The sequence below is a fragment of the Chiloscyllium punctatum genome, chromosome 41, assembly GCF_047496795.1.
Source record: "Chiloscyllium punctatum isolate Juve2018m chromosome 41, sChiPun1.3, whole genome shotgun sequence".
In the NCBI taxonomy this organism is placed as follows: domain Eukaryota; kingdom Metazoa; phylum Chordata; class Chondrichthyes; order Orectolobiformes; family Hemiscylliidae; genus Chiloscyllium; species Chiloscyllium punctatum.
This window is the reverse complement of record NC_092779.1, coordinates 52,014,255-52,035,228: the sequence shown is the minus strand read 5'-3', so window position 1 is coordinate 52,035,228 and position 20,974 is coordinate 52,014,255. Positions and strand designations below refer to the sequence as shown.

Sequence of the window (20,974 nt, the reverse complement as noted above, 5' to 3'; positions counted from 1 at the left end):
GCAGTCCCAGCAGTATCATGATTCTAGAGGAAGACACTATTGTCAGCATTTGATGAAGCAGAGGGTTGGCAAGGAAGAAGGGCAAAGGAGTGCTGAATGGGTTTCACAGATTGGGTGAATAAGAAGAAAAGGAGGTGCTATCATCTTGGATGCACCAATGGACAATTGGTATCCTCCAATCATTGGAGTCCCTTTTCTTCTTGCTATCTTAAACACTTTTAGAAAAAATCAGATTGCCCACTCCTGCTGGCTGTCCACACTAACTATTTAATGGCAATGGACAGCGAAATATTGAGATTGTTTCAGCTTTTAAGATGTTTAATTGACCTTTAATGAGTTATTTATATATGGTGGGCAGGCAGACAATCTGCAGAGCTGCCGAACTGAAAATAAAGACAATCTTTTCTTTCCCCAAGCGATGGGTATTTTCCCTAATCAAAAGAAGAAAATACATCAATTCCCGATCTACGAAACTGGATCCGAATGCACAACTACTTACTTCATTCGCTAGTGAAATTCTCCAGTTATAAACAATAACCCATTACTATCCAGAAGTCTTTCTCTCTGACTGTTTTATAAAATAATACACCTTGGCTATATAAATACTTAAAAGTTAATCATTAAACTCCTTCAGGCACACAATAAACCCCTATTCCAGGAGTTCAAAATTAAATATCCAAACCTCAAAAATAACACATTAAAATATATATTACATACATTACGATATAGCTCTTATCTTCTCATATGACAACAGGGAGTACCATCCATGTTTAATGTTTTCACATACATTACACCTGAATTTATATAATTTCTCTCCATTTATTATTTTGGAATGTTTTGTTACATTGAGGGACCAAGTAACCATATTTCCTTCCTTCTCTGATTGCTACTGGAAATAACAGGCAGCTTTTCCACCTTAGCACAATATATTTGATTGATTGATCGATTTGATTTACTGTTACATGTACTTCCATAAAGTGAAAAGCTTTGTTTGCAAGCAGCACAGACAGAACATAGTAAGCAAGGACATACAGATCATAGGGTGAAAAAAACTTGGACAGAGTGAGGCATACAGGTTACACCACATAGGACATGCGTGAGGCAAGAACAACATTAAGAAGATCAACATTATTTAAAGTTAGAGAGTCCATTTGTCAGTCTAATAATAGCAGGGAAGAAGCTGTTCTTGAACCTGCTTGTGCATATGTTCAGGCTTTTGCATCTTCTGCCTGATGGAAGAGTTTGTAGGAGAGCATTATTGAGGTAGGATGAGTCTTTGATGATGTTGGCAGCCTTGCAGCATAAACAATTGGTGTAAATGGATTTCATGGATGGGAGGTTGGTTTTCGTGATGGTCTGGGCTGTGCACACATCCTGGACAGAACAATTGCCATACCAGATTATTATGCACCTGGACAGTTTGGTTTCAATGGTGTGTGTGTAAAAGTTGGTGAAAGTCCTTACGGATATGCCAAATTTCCTAAACTGCCTTAGAAAGAAGAGGCTTTGTTGTGCCTTCATGACCACTGGATCTATATGGCAAGTCCAGGTTATCATCACTCCTAGGAACATGACGGTCTCAGCCCACTCAATCTCTGCTCTACTAACGTAGATGGGGCAAATTCTCCTCGGTTCTTTCTGAAGTCAATGATCAGTTCTTTAGTCTTGCCAATGTTGAGAGAGAGAGGTTTTATCATTGTACCAAGTCACCAAGCCCTCTATCTCCTTTCTATACTCTGACTCATCATTGTTTGATATCTGCCCTACCATGATGGTGTCGACAGCAAACTTGTAGATGGCATTAATTTGGAATTTGGCTACATAGTTGTGGATATACAGGGAGTATAGTAGGGGGCTGAAAAAGGATCGTGGGGAGCCTCCAGTGTTCAGTGTTATCGTGGAGGAGTTTCAGTTGTCCATCTTCACTGATGTATCTGTTTGTTTGCGTGATTAGCCCCAACCGTAAGTGTGCCAACATGATAACATATCTTCATATCTATACAGAATGAATTGATAACTATTTTGAGAGTCTGCTGCAGCTTGTGACTGCCAATCTTCTCAAGTATTTTCCTGAGCTTTCTTCCTGCATCAGAAGTTACCCTTGGCCCCTGCCCTTCATTACCCTTAGTATTCCTGGTTGCACACAATGGAGTAACTGTGGCCCAATGCCTTGAATGACCTAACCAGATATCCCTGGATCAGAAGTGCCCAGACCTTGGACTGATGCCTACAATTCATCCCCTCCAAACAATGGCACAGGACAGATTGTGATTCACCCTACACACTGGAGAGGCATGTATCCTCCTGACTGAAAGCACCCCTAACAGATAACCAATGCCCTGGACTGGTACCAGATGCTGTCTTGCTGGGAATGTGTTTCAGTGAGGAATACTCCCCGAAAATGTCAAGACATAGCTGCTGACTCTCTGCATCTGCAGTATACTTGGAGCAAAAGCTTCTGGCACATGGTGCAGGTGTGTGATTGATGTAATACATGGCCACAGAGCAAGATGCTTGCCCATTACACGGAGGAATACTATAACAGCAAGTTGCACTAATAGGCATGGCTAGGCAAAGCACGGTAAGTACAAAGTGAGCAAGCAGCCTTGAGATCCAGCCTGTCCTAATATACCTGAACTGGGTGTCTATCCTTGCATGCAAAGTGTCTTTGCAGCAGGTTTTCAATGCTAGTTGCTAGTGTGTCCCACTATTTTTTGTTTATACCTAACAGATAATGCTTCAGGCAGAAAGCTTTCAACTCTTCTAAAAAAACAAAACTGGTATAATCAAGGGGGTGTAACCAGCTCTCGAGCTGGGCAGGTCAACTCAGTTCGGGGGTTAGTTGAGTCAGGGTCACAGTTGAAACTGGACGCTTACCCCCTCCTCCTGCCTTCAGACTTCATAACCTGTAAGCTTTTAGTGTCATTTTTACTATTTGTGCGAAGGGGTTTGTTTATTGGGATTGTTGCAAGTATTTTGGAACAGCATCATTAAGTCGGGATAGCCTTTCAGGTTTGGATAGGTTAAGTTATTTGGGTATTCCATTTTTGGTTTGTTGTGTTTCATTCCATAAATAATTCCTGTTTGTTTAAAACTCAGCAGTCTGACCAGCTAATTCACTCCGGGAATATCCACTATACACTTACCTGAAACAAATAGCAAAGTTACGGGCTAGGCTACCTACTTAAACATGCTTTGAGGGATTGGGCCTGGTCCATAACAAAGGAAAGTGCACATAGAATCATATACTTGTCCATGCCGATCAGATACCCTAAATTTAATCTAGTCCCATTTGCCAGCATTTTGCCCATAGACCTCAAACCCTTCCTATTCTAGATGCCTTTGAAATTTTGTAATTGTACCAGTCTCCACCGCCTCCCTTGGCAGCTCATTCCATATATGCAACAGCTCTACATGAAAATGTTGCCCTTTAGGTCCCTTCTAAATCTTTCCCCTCTCACTCCAAATCTATGCCATCTAGTTCTGGACTCCCATACCCTGGGGAAAAGACCTTGGATATTCAAGCTATCCATGCCGCTCATGATTTTATGCATCTCTATAAGGTCACCCCTCAGCCTCCGACGCTCCAGGGAAAATAACCCCTGCCTATAGCTCAAACTCTCCAATCCCGGCAACATCCTTGTAAATCTTTTCTGCACCCTTTCAAGTTTAACAACATCTTTCCTATAGCAGGAGACCACAAGTGAACACAAAAATGGCCTAATCAATGTCCTGTGCAGCTGCAACTTCACCTCCCAACTCCTATACTCAATGCACTGAAGTTAATATAGGCAAGCAGACCAAATAACTCTTTACCACCCTTTGGACCCACAATTCCACCTTCAAGGAACTATGAACCTGCAGCCCAAGGGCTCTTTGTTTGGCCAAACCCTGTAGGATCCTACCATTAAGGTGCATAAGTCCTGTTCTGATTTGCGTTACCAAAATGCAACTCCTCATATTTATCTAAATTAAATGCGTTCTGCCCCATGTTGGCCCATTGGCCTGTCTTATCAAGTCCCGTCGTACTCTGAGGTAACCTTCTTTACTGTCCACGACACCACCAATTTTGGTGTCATCTACAAACTTACTAATCATTCCCCCTATATTCGCATCCAAATCATTCATATAAATGACAAAAAGCAGTAGACCCAGCATCAATCCTTGTGGCACATTGCTGGTCATAGGCATCCAGTCTAAAAAATCAACAGAACTAAATGTTCCTATGTTTAGTCCACCACCACCAACTGTCTCTTACCTTCAATTTAGTTGTGTAGTTAATAACGCGGTTAATAGGTAACAATCCACCTTAATATTACAATTCACTGCTCCCTGGTGGGAATCTGACATTGGTGCCCAAAGTTTAGTTAAAAATTGCAGCAAGACACTGCCAAAGTAGAGATAGGCTTTGCCAGAGTTCTCACACAATATTTCCACATGGCCTATGTTACTCTCGCCCCTATAAGATTCTGTCCAATTTATCTATTTGCATCTTTGTATATATTACAGGAAAAGGATTTTCATTCTTTAAGTGGATGTTGTATTATGGTATAGATTCCAGAAGACAGACCCCTACCTTAAAGACAGTTATACCTACCTTAAAGACAGTTATATAACAGCACATGTGATGTTCTGACATCAAGTTACCTGCTTCTTCTTCAGTCAAGCTCTGTGCCATGGTGTCAGTGTCATGTCTTCAGTCAGTCAGCTACATGTACGTAATGTAGAGTCACACCAGTAAACACAGAAACCACACTATGTAAATCTATGATACTGTAACCATGTAAATAGGGTAATTAATAAAGTTTAAGATATCTGTCTTCACAGGAACATGACCATCTATGATATACATCATACAGACTACTAAATAGAAAACCATAAAACCTTTACGTTTTCTTGACTCATTCCTGCGATGAGGGGATTATTGAATCAGATAAGGCTATGGAGTACCCACTGGAGTGAAAAAAGTGAGACATTACATTATTGAAGCACGTATGGTCCTGAGGGGATGTGCTAGGGTGAAAGCAAGATAGATATTTCCTTTTGTGGAGGATACTAGAACTAGAGCACACAGCTCAATTAGAGGTCTCCCTGTAAAGATAGATATGAGGAGATTTTATTTCTCTCAGAGGATTGTTATTCAGTGGAATTCTCTTCACCAGAAAATAGCGGAAGCTGGGGCACTGAATTTATTCAAGGCAGAGTTAAATAATGTTATAAAGACAAACTAATCAAGTGCTACGGACGGCAGATCTTAAAGCAGGGTTGAGAACGTGACCAGATCAACCATGTTGTTATTGAATGATAGTGCAAGCTTGGTATGTCTGGTGACTGATATTTAAAGGATTATTAGTATTAGACAAATAAAAGGAAAATTATTACTTATTGAATGGTTTTCTGGCATTCCTGTTATCATGTTGGTGAAAATCTGGAAAAGTTATTTAAGGATAAATCAATTTTACAGTTGAGAAAGACCACTTGAGACAACAATGAAGGTTTCTGTAATTGCAATTCTCCCTCTTCTACATTGATTCATGTGCAAATATCACATGGCTAAGCAAAGACTCATTATTCCTGTGCTGCTGTAACAGCTGCTCATTTTTTGAGGTATTTTAGGTGCTGGAGCTGATTTCCTTGAATGGCAGGAGCAGCAATTACTGTTTTATATGCTTTTGCATTGTTTTGGAACTTTGGAAAAAAAAGTCAATACAACAGCAGTTTTAAAAGGGAGAAGAACAGACAAAGGAAGCACATGGTGATAGAGAGAGAACGAGAGAGAGAAAATGAGAGAGAGAACGAGAGAGAACCTGCACAGTTGCTGCCTTTGATGTTTCAATTCGTTGTATCGCTGGACACTGGAGTGCATCTGGAAAATTATCAAATAGTGAAATTCAAAACTGATCTTGGAGGAACTGTTGGGCAAAGTTCACAGCACAGAACCAGATAAGTTAATCATTGTTTTAAGTGTGGCCTAGAGAGAATCTGCAGTCGTGAGTAGAGTAAGTTCTTTCTTGATTGTATGTTTTTGGAGATATCTCTCTTGATTAAACTTAAAATATAAGCCATAACTATTAATTTAAATTGGAGCAGTGTTTGCAGAGGAGTAAGACGGTGTTATTTTCTTGGTCTGTGGATTGTGAAGGAACAAAAACAGCCTTTAATTGAGTGACATGTGCTTCTTGTCAGATGAGAGAGTTTAAAGAGAGTTTAAGGGTTACTGCGGATTATATCTGCCATAAACGCTGCTGGCTGCGAATCTTATCAGATTGAATGGATCGGTTGGAGAGACAGTTAGAAGCAACGAGGAATTTGCAACAGCAATCGTATGTGATGGATGGCAGTTATAGGAAGCGGGGTAAAGTCTCAGATATAGTCACATAGATGGGTTAACTCCAGGAAAGGTAAGAGAGGTAGGCAGCTAGTGCAGGAGTCTTTTGTGGATATATTCATTTCAAACATGTATGCTGTTTTGGAAAATGGATTCTCAGGGGATCGTAGCACGAACAGCCAAGTTTCTGGTTTGGAGACTGGCTCTAATGCAATGAGGGGTACGTCGGGTTCCAAGAGATCAATTGTATTAGGGGATTCTGTAGTCAGACGTACAGACAGATGTTTCTGTGGCCAACAGAGAAAAAGCAGAATGGTGTGTTGCTTCTATGGTGCCAGGATCAAGGATGTCTCAGACACGGTATAGAATGTTCTCACGGGGGAAGAGGGGCCAGCAAGAGGTCACTGTCCACATTGGAAGCAATGACATAGGAAGGCAAAAGGTTGAGATTCTGAAGGGAGATTACAGAGAGTTAGGCTGGAATTTAAACAGGAGGTCCTCAAAAGTAGTAATATCTGGATTACTCCCAGTGCTATGAGCTAGTGAGGGCAGGCATAGGAGAATAGAGCAGATGGATGCATGGCTGAGGAGCTGGTATATGGGGGAAGGATTCACATTTTTGGATCATTGGAATCTCTTTTGGGGTAGCAATGACCTGTACAAGAACGACGGATTGTACCTAAATTGGAAGGGGACTAATATACTGGCAGGGAGATTTGGAGGAGCTGCAAGGGAGGATTCAAACTACTAAAGTGGGGGGGTAGGACCCAGGGAGATAGTGAGGAAAGAGATCGATCTGAGACTGGTACAGGTGAGAAGAGAAACGAATCAAACAGTCAGGGCAGGCAAGGACAAGGTAGGACTAATAAGTTAAACTGCATTTATTTCAATGCAAGGGACCTAACAGGGAAGGCAGATATGAACTCAGGGCATGGTTAGGAACACGGGACTGGGATATCATAGCAATTACAGAAACATGTCTCGTGATGGGCAGGACTGGCAGCTTAATGTTCCAGGATACAAATGCTACAGGAAGGATAGAAAGGGAGGCAAAAGCGGAGGGGGGTGGCATTTTTGATAAGGGATAGCATTACAGCTGTGCTGAGGGAGGATATTCCTGGAAATACATTCAGGGAAGTAATTTGAGTGGAATTGAGAAATAAGAAAGGGATGATCACCTTATTGGGATTGTATTATAGACTCCCTAATAGTCAGAGGGAAATTGAGAAACAAACTTGTAAGGAGATCTCAGCTATCTATAAGAAAAAATAGAGTAGTTATGGTAGGGAATTATAACTTTCCAAACATAGACTGGGACTGCCATAGTATTAAGGGTTGAGATGGAGAGGAATTTGTTAAGCGTGTACAAGACAATTTTCTGATTCAGTATGTGGATGTACCTACTAGAGAAGTGGAAAACTTGACCTACTCTTGGGAACTAAGGCAGGGCAGGTGACTGAGGTGTCAGTGGGGGAGCACTTTGGGACCAACGACCATAATTCTATTAGATTTAAAATAATGATGGAAAAGGAGAGACCAGATTTAAAAGTTGAAGTTCTAAATTGGAGAAAGGCCAATTTTGACGGTATTAGGCAAGAAATTTCAAAAGCTGATTGGGACAGATGTTTGCAGGTAAAGGGATGGCTGGGAAATGGGAAGCCTTCAGAAATGAGATAACAAGGATCCAGAGAAAGTATATTCCTGTCAGGGTGAAAGGGAAGGCTGGTAGGTATAGGGAATGCTGGATGACTAAAAACATTGAGGGTTTGGTTCAGAAAAAGAAGGAAGCATATGTCAGGTATAGACAGGATAGATCGAGGGAATCCTTAGAAGAGTATAAAGAACTAGAAGTATACTTAAGAGGTAAATCAGGAGGGCAAAAAGAGGACATGAGATAGCTTTGGCAAATAGAATTAAGGAGAACCCAAAGAGTTTTTACAAATACATTAAGGATAAAAGGGTAACTAGGGAGAGAATAGGGCCCCTCAAAGATCAGCAAGTGGCCTTTGTGGGGAGCCGCAGAAAATGGGGGAGATACTAAACAAATATTTTGCATCAGTATTTACTGTGGAAAGGCAAGGACTGATTAGGGATAGTCAACATCGTTTTGTGTGTGGGAAATCATGTCTCATAAACTTGATTGAGGGTTTTGAGGAAGTCACAAAAATGATTGATGAGGGCAGAGTGGTAGATGTGATCTATATGGATTTCAGTAAGGCGTTCGACAAGGTTCCCCATGGGAGACTGATTAGCAAGGATAGATCTCACCGAATACAGAGAGAACTCACCATTTGGATACAGAACTGGCTCAAAGGTAGGTGGTGGTGGTGGAGGGTTGTTTTTCAGACTGGAGGCCTGTGACCAGTGGAGTGCCACAAGGATTGGTGCTGGGTTCTCTACTTTTTGTCATTTACATAAATGATTTGGATGCGGGCATAAGAGGTACAGTCAGTAAGTTTGCAGATGACACCAAAAGTGGAGGTGTAGTGGACAGCGAAGAGGGTTACCTCAGATTACAACAGGATCTTGACCAGATGGGCCAATGGGCTGAGAAGTGGCAGATGGAGTTTAATGCAGATAAATGGGAGGTGTTCCATTTTGGGAAAGCAAATCTTAGCAGGCCTTATACACTTAATGGTAAGGTCCTAGGGAGTGTTATTGAACAAAGAGACCTTGGATTGCAGGTTCATAGCTCCTTGAAAGTGGAGTTGCAGGTAGATAGGATAGTGAAGAAAGCGTTTGGTATGTTTTCCTTTATTGGTCAGGCCACTTTTGGAATATTGCATGCAATTCTGGTCTCCTTCCTATCAGAAAGATGTTGTGAAACTTGAAAAGGTTCAGAAAAGATTTACAAGGATGTTGCCAGGGTTGGAGGATTTGAGCTATAAGGAGAGTTTGAACAGGCTGGGGTTGTTTCTCCTGCAACGCCAGAGGCTGAGGGGTGACCTTATAGAGATTTACAAAATTATGAGGGGCATGGATAGGGTAACTAGGAAAAGTCTTTTCCCTGGGGTTGGGGCATCCAGAACTAGAGGGTATAGGTTTAGGGTGAGAGGGGAAAGATATAAAAAAGACCTGCGGGACAACTTTTTCACACAAAGGGTAGTATTTTTTTTGGAATGAGCTGCAGAGTAAGTGGTGGAGGCTGGTACAATTGCAATATTTAAGAGGCATTTGGATGGGTAAATGAAGAGGAAAGGTTTGGAGGGATATGGGCCAAGTGCTGGCAGGTGGGACTAGATTGGGTTGGGATATTTGGTCGGCATGGACGGGTTGGACCAAAAGGTCTGTTTCCATGCTGTACATCTCTACGACTCTAATTGTTTAATAATAGAGATGCCAAAGGTGAAATATGTTGTGCATAGGACACTGTCACATGATAATTGGAGTCAACATTGAGACTTGAGTGAGCATAGCAACACGCTTCCACAGGGGAAGAAGAGGTTAGGGGATGAGGTAAGGAGAAAAAACTCTTAGGTTGCTTTTAGCATCAAGTTATCGGTGACATTTTCCATTTATTGACAAGCTACAGCACTGAAAACTTAAAAAGGAAAGAAAAGGATTTGGGTGAGTGAAGCTACAACATTAAACTATCTGGTAAAACTGCTGAGTGGTTGAGTAGTTTATTGGAATAAGTTCAAGGAAATGCATTAAACTTCAAACTGTTCGGATTTAGAAAAGCTTGAAAAATGCATCCTGAGGGGGAAAAAAAGTCTTTAACAGGGCTAATATATCTTTAACGCTGAACTAAGTGCTGTGGTTAAACCAATACAAGGAAGATGGTATCACAAGTGACCAACTCTTATAAAATCCTTGATAAGAAGCTTCATAAGAAGCTCCACAAAGTCTCACACTTCCCTGATTTGGAACTATATTGCCGGTTCTCCACTATCACATCACCAAAATCTTGGAACTATCTTCCTGATAGCACTGTGGGTGTACACCTCAAGGATTGCAGCTGTACAGGAAGGCAGCTCACCATGATGCCCTCGAGGTCAATTAAGGACTGACAATAAGTGCTGGTGTACCCAGAAATACTCACATCCTATGAACAAATATATAAAAACACAACTCTCAACTTCCAATATCTACAAGCTAGAAATTTCTAACAAACCTTTTCACTTGTAACAATAAATTGTAATTGATCATTAGTTTTAAATGTCACAACACCAATATTGAATCATGTAGATAGAAAACAGAGCAGGATTTCAACACTGGAGGCCACAGGTTTGGCTTCTGTCAATGTCAACTCTCAATCTTTAAAGGATATCCATATGAAATTAATTGGGTGGTAAAAATCTGCAAAACTATACTGCTCACAATTTGAAAATAAACTTTGTGCCATATTTATAAAAAAGATTAAAGCACGATGTGAAAAACTGGAAGATATGGAACTGTTTCAGAATATTTCCTAAAATTAAGTCAAAAGTTTAATGTGTGCTCTGGTTTAACTACTGGTTACAGAAGCAAAGTGGCTTAAGAGAAAAGGCAAGCAAAGCTTGCAGGGAGATGAGAGATGGGATTTATGGCCCTTATTTGCTGGAAATCCTAGCTTTGATTAGAGAATGGGGTGTCTATGCTAATGGCTGCATAGTAACCTTTTCTGGACTTAGCTTTTGTTTTATACGCCCAGATGGTCAGTGAAGAATAAAGTGCAGGAACTGCAAGTCTATCTCTCTCTCACACAGCAGAAGTTTCTGGGAACCTGATGAAACTCCAAATACTGGTACTTCTAAGTACCTTGCAAACCTTAAAAAGCTGAATTGTGGCCACTTTTCAAAGATGTGGATCCAGCTTGATTTCAATTCAACCTAAGATCTACTGAGGTTAGCAGTTAAATTTTGTTGATTAAAAACCCATTGGACCATGACAAATTCCATTCTTAGTTTTTCAACCCTTCATCAAAAGAGGTGTTTACTTCTTTTGTCTTTTAAAAATCAAAATTTTGTAGTAGCCTCCCAGTGGCTAAAACACAGATAGATTGTTAACTTGTCCAAATAGCAAGGGATACTGGGTATATTGGCCATGTAAAACTCTTAAATCTCCAAATCCACACAACAGACACAAAGCAAACATAGAAGGCAGGTGCTAATGACGTTAGTATAATGTAAAAGGCAACAGTTATCCTGGACAGACATACCCCGAACAACTAATCTACAAAACAAAGGCACCGGGTCCTGCTACACAAGAAATTAACAATAGCAGGCCATCCAAATGACTGACTCTATTTCAAATTATTAAGTGTATCTCCATTATTGGCCAGAACAATAGAAAACTCCAGAAAACCATCTAAAAGGTATAAAACCAGGGTTCACCTGAAGGTCTCTCTCTTGGAAGCTCTTCAACCCTAGTGGACCTTCAAACCAAGGGATGAATTCATTGGGCTAAACTGGTGTCTCTGTAGTTGCTGTTTCAAAGGAATGCCATGCAGACTACATTATTTCCCTTAGAATAGAGAGCACTATTGGCTGCTACCTTTATGGGTTTCTTCATTAATATGAAGAGAGAACCTGTGCAGGCTGCAGAAGTAACAGTCTGAGATGTTAGCTGCTATGGTAGATTCTACACAGAGGATAGTTCCCCTTTGAAGTGATGCTACACCAACAAATCTTTAGCCTACAAGACTTAAGCTATTAAAAAAAAGTAGTAACATTGAAAATGGTGTGCATTAGAATAGACATATTTCCAAAACTCGATCATTTCCATTTCAGAATATTAAAAGACAATGGTGAAGAAATGACAGATACATAATCTTTTGACTGTACTTCAGATTTGGAATTGTACCTTTTAATTCAAAAGTTGCATATGCCATTCCACTCATTAAAAAGGAAAGGAAGGCATGAACATAAATCTACAAATCTATCAATTTTTCATAAATAATGGATAGTTACTAAAATCTCAGAAACAGAGTGACTGATGACTTCGACAAATAGGAGCTGATCAAAGAGCATCAACATGGATTTACAAAAGGTAAACCATAACTCAATTATCTAGTTGAGATATTTTAAGCATGTCATCTGTCTCATAGATAGTTTCTATGTATATTGCTCATTGGATATTTGTTACAATTCCACACAGAAGATGTTTTGCAAAAACAAAATGCATGGAATTGAAGGTGGCCTTGTGACATGGCCTCAGATAGAAACAAGACAATGGGAAGAAAGACATTGTATCCTGATGTGACAAGTAGTGTCTCCCAGGAGTTTATGCTGAAGCTTGTGCTTGTCATCAGAGATCTATGACTTGGATGAAGAAACAGAAATTGTGTATGTACGTCTCACATCCTTAATCAGTGTCCTTTCTAAAACCTCAAGCAGCTACAAACCCCACTTTTTCACATTACTAATTCCTTTGTTCTTTCTGTCCAAGATTCTCTACCTTTCTGCTTTGTTGATTTTTATTTCATATACCTGAAGTCAGGATTTTAAGATAGATCCAGCACTGTTTTCCCATCCTACAAACCCCTTTGGAGAATTGAAAAATGAAAGCCAAGAGCTACAAAAATTAAAAAGACAAAACACTCAAAATACAGCTGTGTCCTAACTGGTCAAACACAATAAAAAATAATCCCAGTATTTGATTTCACATCTCTGTGTTAACATACCAGCTGATTATAATAGTGGACAACTGAGATCTCTGGCTTGCTCAACAATTAGTTTAAACTTCACAATTTAGTTGCTATGGTGGCCAGTCACTAAACATAATAAAAGACTGCCGATGTATTTTTAACAGAGGAACATCCAAGTTGAATGTACACAAAAAATAAGCATGGATTATTTTACACGCTGTAAGAACTATTTGAAACTGTCTTAATACAAGTTTCAGAAATGATGATTCAAACCTTTCAATCTCTCAACAACTTTACAGATATTCAAAACTCTGTGAAGGGTCATCCTGTTTCCATTTTAAAGTTTATTGTTCAGTTGGCACCACTGCACTTGGAATTTTTCCAGTAAACCTCTGCAATCATGTGTTGTGATCTTCTTTAGTTAATGTCTTTTCATGAGACTTGTAAACAAACTATTTGGACAACTCACTTATTTCTTAACATGGATTCATTGCACTCATCTTCAACAGCATTCTGTTTCTGGAGCTTTCTCTTACTGACCTTAAACCACTCAGGGCTCCTTATTTTTTGCCTTGATTGTTCTGAAAACCGATAAACTCCACTGCTGCACTGACACGTTTTTCTTCCCTGAATGACTAGACTCTATCTGCAAGAAACTTATGCACGAACGCCACATACTGATAGTTGCTCTTGTTTACTCATTTTCTAAAGCATTGAGCAGTTCACTTCAGGGGTTTTTTAAAATGCATTTTGAAACATTCACATGGCCCTCACAACGTTCATAAATTAACCTAAGGCCTTCCCTTGCTGTCGAACGTAAAACTATATACGATTTTGTTCAGTTTAAGACTCTCGGTTCAAAATAATAACAATAGTTAAAACCTTCATCACATTTGCTCCACACATCAACACCAAAATATTAATACAACAAAATGAGGTAGCCATATGGGTAAAAAAAAACTTAATAGTTTTAATTCTGCAAAATTGATTAAAAATGACTTCTTTTAGGAGCTCTAACTTGGATCAATCAATGGCCATTTGTAAAATTTCTATTCTCAGACTTAATTTGCTGAAGTCTGCTGTACTGCAGTTGAGCTAGAAATCTTACATTTGATCTTTATTTTGAGGCATCCGACATCTATTATAAATGGTGCATTATACTTTCCCAATACTTAATAGAATATTAACAATAGTGAAAAAGCATAATCATGAGAGCCGTTATTCTATACCACAATGGATATCATAGCTATCTTACCTTATGATCATACGGAGTATAGGACTGAAATAGCTGGGACAGCATCCTTGTTCTCTGTTTTTTCTGAAAAGAAAGAAACAGCCAATATTTATAAACACAGAAATATAGAAAATAGGTACAGGTCTAGGTCATTCGGCCCTTTGGGCCTGCACCACTAGTCAATATGATAGTGGCTGATCATGCAATTTCAGTTTCCCCCTCTCAAATTCCTTTGATCCCGTTAACCGCAAGGGCCATGTACAGCTCCCTTTTGAATATATTTAATGAATTGGCCCCAACAGCCTTCTGTGGTGGAGGATTCCACAGGTTCACAACTGAGTGAAGAAATTTCTTCTCATCTCAGTCCTGAATGGCTTATCCCATATTCTTAGACTGTGACCCTTAATTCCGGACTTCCCAACATCGGGAAAAGTCTACACGCATCGAGTCTGTCTGGTTCCATCAGGATTTTATTTTTTTTCTCCGAGATCCCCAATCATTCTTCTAAATTCCAATCAGTACAAGCCCAGTCAATCTAGTTTTTCTTCATTTGTCAGTTCTGCCATCCTGGGAATCAGTCTGATCTTTTGCTGGACTCCTTCAATAGTAAGCATGTCCTTCCTCAGACTAGGAGACCAAACCTGCACACAATATTCAAGGTGTGGCCTTACCAAGGCCCTGTATAACTGCAGCAAGACATCCTTATTCCCATATTCAAATCCACTCTCTATGAAGGCCAACATGCCATTAGCTTTCCTCACTATCTGCTGCACCTGCATGCTAACCTTCAGCGACTATTCCACCACCACACCCAGGTCTCAATGCATCTCACCTTTTCCTAAACTGCCACCATTCAGATAATAATCTGTCTTCCTATTTTTGCAACTAAAGTGGATAATCTCACACTTATCCACATTATATTGCATTTGCCAAGTATTTGCCCACTCAGCCAGCCTGTCCAAGTCACCCTGCAGCCTCTTAACATCCTCCTCATAGCATATACTGCCACCCAGCTCAGTGTCGTCTGCAAATTTGGAGATATGAAATACAATAAATTGTTAACGTATGCTATGGACAGCTGGGTCCCAGCACCAAACCCTGAGATTCCCCATTTAGAGTCATATAGAGTCATAGAGATGTACAACATGGAAACAGACCCTTCGGTCCAACCCATCCATGCTGACCAGATATCCCAGCCCAATCTAGTCCCACCTGCCAACACCCGGCCCATATCCCTCCAAACCCTTCCTATTCATATACTCATCCAAATGCCTCTTAAATGTTGCAATTGTACAAAGTCTCCACCACTTCCGCTGGTAGCTCATTCCATACCCTTACCACCCTCTGTGTGAAAAAGTTACCCCTTAGGTCTCTTTTATATCTTTCCCCTCTCACCCTAAACCTATACCCTCTAGCTCTGGACTCCCCGACACCAGTGAAAAGACTTTTCCTATTTACCCTATGCATGCCCCATAATTTTGTAAATCTCTATAAGGTCACCCCTCAGTCTTTTATCGCTGCCTGCCAATAAAAGGACCCATTATTTCCAGCTCTCTGCTTCCTGTCTGCCAATCAGTTCTCTATCCACATTAATACATTACCTCTGATACTATGAACTTTAAGTTTGCTTACTAATCTCCTGTGTGGGACCTTACTAAAAGCCTTTTGGAAGTTCAGACACACAACATCGACTAATTCAACCTTGTCCATTCTACGGGTCACATTCTCAAAACATTCCAGAAAATTTGTAAAGCATATTTCTCTTTAGTGAATCCATGCTGATTTGGACCGATCCTGTCACCACTTTCCAAATGCTCAGTCATTACATCCTTAATAATGAACTCCAGCAATTTCCCCACCACTGATGTCAGGATAACTGACCCATAATTATTTTCACTGTCCCTCCTTTTGTAAAAAGTGGGGTTACATTAGCTACCCTCCAGTCCATTGGAACTGCCCAGAATCTATAGAATGCTGGAAAATTATCATCAATGCATTCACTACTACAGGGCCAGTTCCTTAAGTACTCTGATGCACAGCATCAGGCCTTGGGGAACCTATTGGGTTTTAATCCCATCAATTTCCACAATAGCATTTCCTGACTAATAAGGAATTCCTTCAGTTCCTCCTTCATGCTTGACTCGCTGTCCCCTACCATTTCTGGAAGGTTATTTGTGCCAATCCAAAGTATTTATTCAACAGGTTTGTCATCTTTGTTGTCTGTTTTGAACTTACCTGATTCTAGCTGTGAGGGTCCTACATTTGTCTTCACCAGTCTTTTTCTCTTCACATATCAATAAAAGCTTTTGCGGTCAGTTTTGTGTTTTCTACAAGCTAACTCTTGTATTCTATTTTCCCCTTCCGAATTAAAGCCTTTGTCCTCCTCTGCTGAATATTAAATTTCTCCCAGTCCTCAGGTTTGCAGCTTTTTCTGGCCAATTTATTTTCCTCCTCCTTGGCTTTCACACTATCGCTGATTTCCCTTGTTGGCCAAGGTTGAGCCACCTTCTCTGTCTTACTCTTACACCAGACAGGGATGTACAAATTTTAAAGTTCATCCATGTGTTCTTTAAATGTCTGCCATTGCCTATCTACTGTCAACCCCTTAAGTATCCTTGGCCAGCTTATCCTAGCCAATGCATGCCTCACACCATCACAGTTAGTTTTGATGGTACTTAGAAACTATCCAACTAAATAACAGCACACCAGTGAAAGTGATACATAGTTTATACATTTCATTTTTGATAATTCATGCAGACTTGTTGACAAAGAATAATTTATTTCTCAAATCATTCAATAATGGTACAAATGCTTAAATCTCTCCAATGAGGCTTTGTCCCTACATTGTACCAAAATGGCTGTGATAAAATCACTTCCTTTATATAAAAAAAAACTATCCTCATCTTTCTTGATTAGGTGCTTTTGCAGTTTTTGATGATCCGCACCATCCCTGTTGAGGATGCTCATGGCTGAAAGCAGCATGAAGTAGCCAAAAGTGATTATCAGTTGGCATAAAATGGCTGAGAGGATGCAGTAGCTTGTTTAGTTGGTATATATTGAAGTAAACCACAAGTTACAATATTTGTAGCTCTGCAGACAAAGTATATCTAAGGTAACAAGATTAAGATAGTAAACACCCTAATATAAAAAATATTGAATCAAAGTACTGATTGATACATGCAAATTTAAAAGAAAAATGGCTTTTTTATTGTGCGTGCACAAAATGAAAATAATTGGGAAGTGAACATGTGCAGTTTGAAATTATCAGCAGATTGGTGATGTCAGCAAACACTTACAAAAAATACTGCAAGCAACAGCACTAGCAGCCTATAACTCAGCATTAAAAACCCTGTGCAATAAAAAACAAATCACAGAGGCTGGTAGTTGGTAAGTCAATGTTAAACTCAGCATATACACAAGCAATATAAAATATTAAAAGAGTGGCAGCCTCCAAGTAAGCAAAGTGAGTTGAGTGCTAAGGAAACAAACTAAGAGACACAATATGCATCCTTTGGAGATGCTGGCGAGCCCTGCATGCAATGCAAATGGTAGAAGCATGCAAACCATGGGTGTACATGAGTTCCATAGTAAAGCATTGAAAGGCTGAAGTGCTAAGTGTGTTGGTCAGAAAGCAGGCATAGTGATGTAGGAAGGATGTTAGTTCATCAATACTGACTTGCATGATTGGATGGTAAAGGAGGATGGTGGGGAAGGAGAACAGTATCCATGGCGCATGTAGGGACATTATTGTGGATGGGAATTTGTGCTGTCTAGTTTCTTGAGATGGAGAGAATTGGAAGTGGCAAATAAATGAGAGTTGGAATAATAATGAGATACAAATGCATGGGAATAAGGTCACTGCTCAACAGCGAGATTCTGAAGTCAACATTTAAGCATCAAGGGGAATACTACAAAACCTTTTCTTGATGTTGAGATTCTACTTTTTTCATTCTTCCCATACTTATCAACTTTTCACCATTGCTCATGCCACACCAGGGAAGAGAAAAATTCTATCCTTAGTTTTTCTGTAAAAACTTACGCAAAGGTTGGCTTATTTGAGAAATCAAAATAATATCTACTGTGGAAAGACAAAGACAAAATAACACGTGCCCTTTTCCTTATTTTTTGACTGAATAAATCACCTCAGAATTAATTTACTTTTTGTCATATGAGAGTCTGAACTTTCCCATTATGCTTGTGAGTCTCCAGCCAAGTTATCAAGTAGTTAAAGAAAGCTGAACTCAAGCTTAATCAATTGTGAATACACACTTGTCACTCTGAAAAACTACTCCTGCATGCTAACAATACTGTATTTCAGACTGTATGCAATGATCCTACATTCAATAGTTTAGTAGCACTTTGTGACGTTATTATTGAATTAAATGTCAGGCTATTTGATTACCATAAGAGGAAATGCTATGTCCATAAGACCATAAGACATAGGAGTGGAAGTAAGGCCATTCGGCCCATCGAGTCCACTCCGCCATTCAATCATGGCTGATGCGCATTTCAGCTCCACTTACCAGCGTTCTCCCCGTAGCCCTTAATTCCTCTAGACAACAAGAATCTATCAATCTCGGCCTAGAAGACATTTAGCGTCCCGGCTTCCACTGCACTCCGTGGCAATGAATTCCACAGGCCCACCACTCTCTGGCTGAAGAAATGTCTCCGCATTTCTGTTCTGAAATGACCCCCTCTAATTCTAAGGCTGTGTCCACGGATCCTAGTCTCCTCGTCTAACGGAAACAATTTCCTAGCATCCACCTTTTCCAAGCCATGTATTATTTTGTACGTCTCTATTAAGTCTCCCTTAATCTTCTAAACTCCAACGAATACAATCCCAGTATCCTCAGCCGTTCCTCATATGCTAGACCTGTCATTCCAGGGATCATCCATGTGAATCTCCGCTGGACACGTTCCAGTGCCAGTATGTCCTTCCTGAGGTGTGGGGACCAAAACTGGACACAGTACTCCAAATGGGGCCTAACCAGAGCTTTATAAAGTCTTAGTAGTACATCTCTGCTTTTATATTCCAACCCTCTTGAGATAAGAGACAACATTGCATTCGCTTTCTTAATCACAGACTCAACCTGCATGTTGACCTTTAGAGAATCCTCGACTAGCACTCCCAGATCCCTTTGTGCTTTGGCTTTATTAATTTTCTCACCATTTAGAAAGTAGTCCATGCTTTTATTCTTTTTGCCAAAGTGCAAGACCTCGCACTTGCTCACGTTAAATTCCATCAGCCATTTCCTAGACCACTCTCCCAACCTGTCTAGATCCTTCTGTAGCCTCCCCACTTCCTCAGTACTACCTGCCTGTCCACCTAACTTTGTATCATCGGCAAACTTCGCTAGAATGCCCCCGGTTCCCTCATCCAAATCATTAATATATAATGCGAACAGCTGTGGCCCCAGCACCGAACCCTGCGGGACACCGCTCGTCACCGGCTGCCATTCTGAAAAAGAACCTTTTATCCCAACTCTCTGCCTTCTGTTAGACAGCCAATCCTCAATCCATCCCAGCAGCTCACCTCGAACACCATGGGCCCTCACCTTGCTCAGCAGTCTCCCGTGTGGCACCTTATCAAAGGCCTTTTGAAAGTCTAGATAGACCACATCCACTGGGTTTCCCTGGTCTAACCTACTTGTTACCTCTTCAAAAAATTCCAACAGGTTTGTCAGGCATGACCTCCCTTTACTAAATCCATGTTGACTTGTTCTAATCAGACTCTGCTCTTCCAAGAATTTAGAAACCTCATCCTTAATGATGGATTCTAGAATTTTACCAACAACCGAGGTTAAGCTGATTGGCCTATAATTTTCCATCTTTTGCCTTGATCCTTTCTTGAACAAGGGGGTTACAACAGCCATCTTCCAATCATCCGGGACCTTTCCTGACTCCAGTGACTCTTGAAAGATCTCAACCAATGCCTCTGCTATTTCCTCAGCCACCTCTCTCAGAACTCTAGGGTGTATCCCATCGGGGCCAGGAGATTTATCATTTTTAAGACTTTTTAACTTTTCTCGCACTCTCTCTTTCGTAATGGCAACCATACTCAACTCAGCCCCGTGACACCCTTTAATTTTTGGGATATTACTCATGTCTTCCACTGTGAAAACTGACGCAAAGTACTTATTAAGTTCTCCTGCTATTTCCTTATCTCCCATCACTAGGCTTCCTGCATCAGTTTGAAGTGGCCCAATGTCTACTTTTGCCTGTCGTTTGTTTCTTATGTACTGAAAGAAACTTTTACTATCATTTCTAATATTACTGGCTAGCCTACCTTCATATTTGATCCTCTCATTTCTTATTACACTCTTTGTTATCCTTTGTTTGCTTTTGTATCCTTCCCAATCTTCTGATTTCCCACTGTTCTTAGCCACTTTATCGGATCTCCCTTTTTCTTTAATACATTTCCTGACTTCCTTTGTCAGCCAAGGTTGTCTAATTCCTCCCCGGTTAATCGTTCTTTTCTTGGGAATGAACCTCTGTACAGTGTCCTCAATTATACCTACAAACTCCTGCCATTTTTGCTCTACTGTCTTCCCGGTTAGCCTCTGCTTCCAGTCTATTTTAGTCAGTTCCTCTCTCATGCCCTCATAATTACCTTTATTCAACTGTAACACCATTAAATCCGATTTTGCCTTCTCCCTTTCAAACTCCAGACTGAACTCTACCATATTATGGTCGCTACTTCCTAAGGGTTCCCTTACTTTAAGATCTTTTATAGAGTCTGGTTCATTGCAAAGCACTAGGTCCAGAATAGCCTGCTCTCTTGTGGGCTCCATGACAAGCTGTTCCAAAAAGCCATCCTGTAAGCATTCCACGAATTCCCTTTCTT

General features: G+C 40.3%; 1 protein-coding gene across 2 annotated transcripts in view; it reads right to left on the bottom strand.

Annotated features, from left to right (window-relative positions):
- cdkal1 (CDK5 regulatory subunit associated protein 1-like 1) overlaps nt 1-20,974 on the bottom strand; it is a 600,053-nt gene that overhangs the window by 137,860 nt on the left and 441,219 nt on the right. For both annotated transcript variants that reach the window (XM_072560914.1, XM_072560913.1), the window contains exon 12: nt 14,152-14,214. In XM_072560914.1, the coding sequence (XP_072417015.1) occupies nt 14,152-14,214 (63 nt within the window). The remainder of the gene's footprint in view (nt 1-14,151; nt 14,215-20,974) is intronic.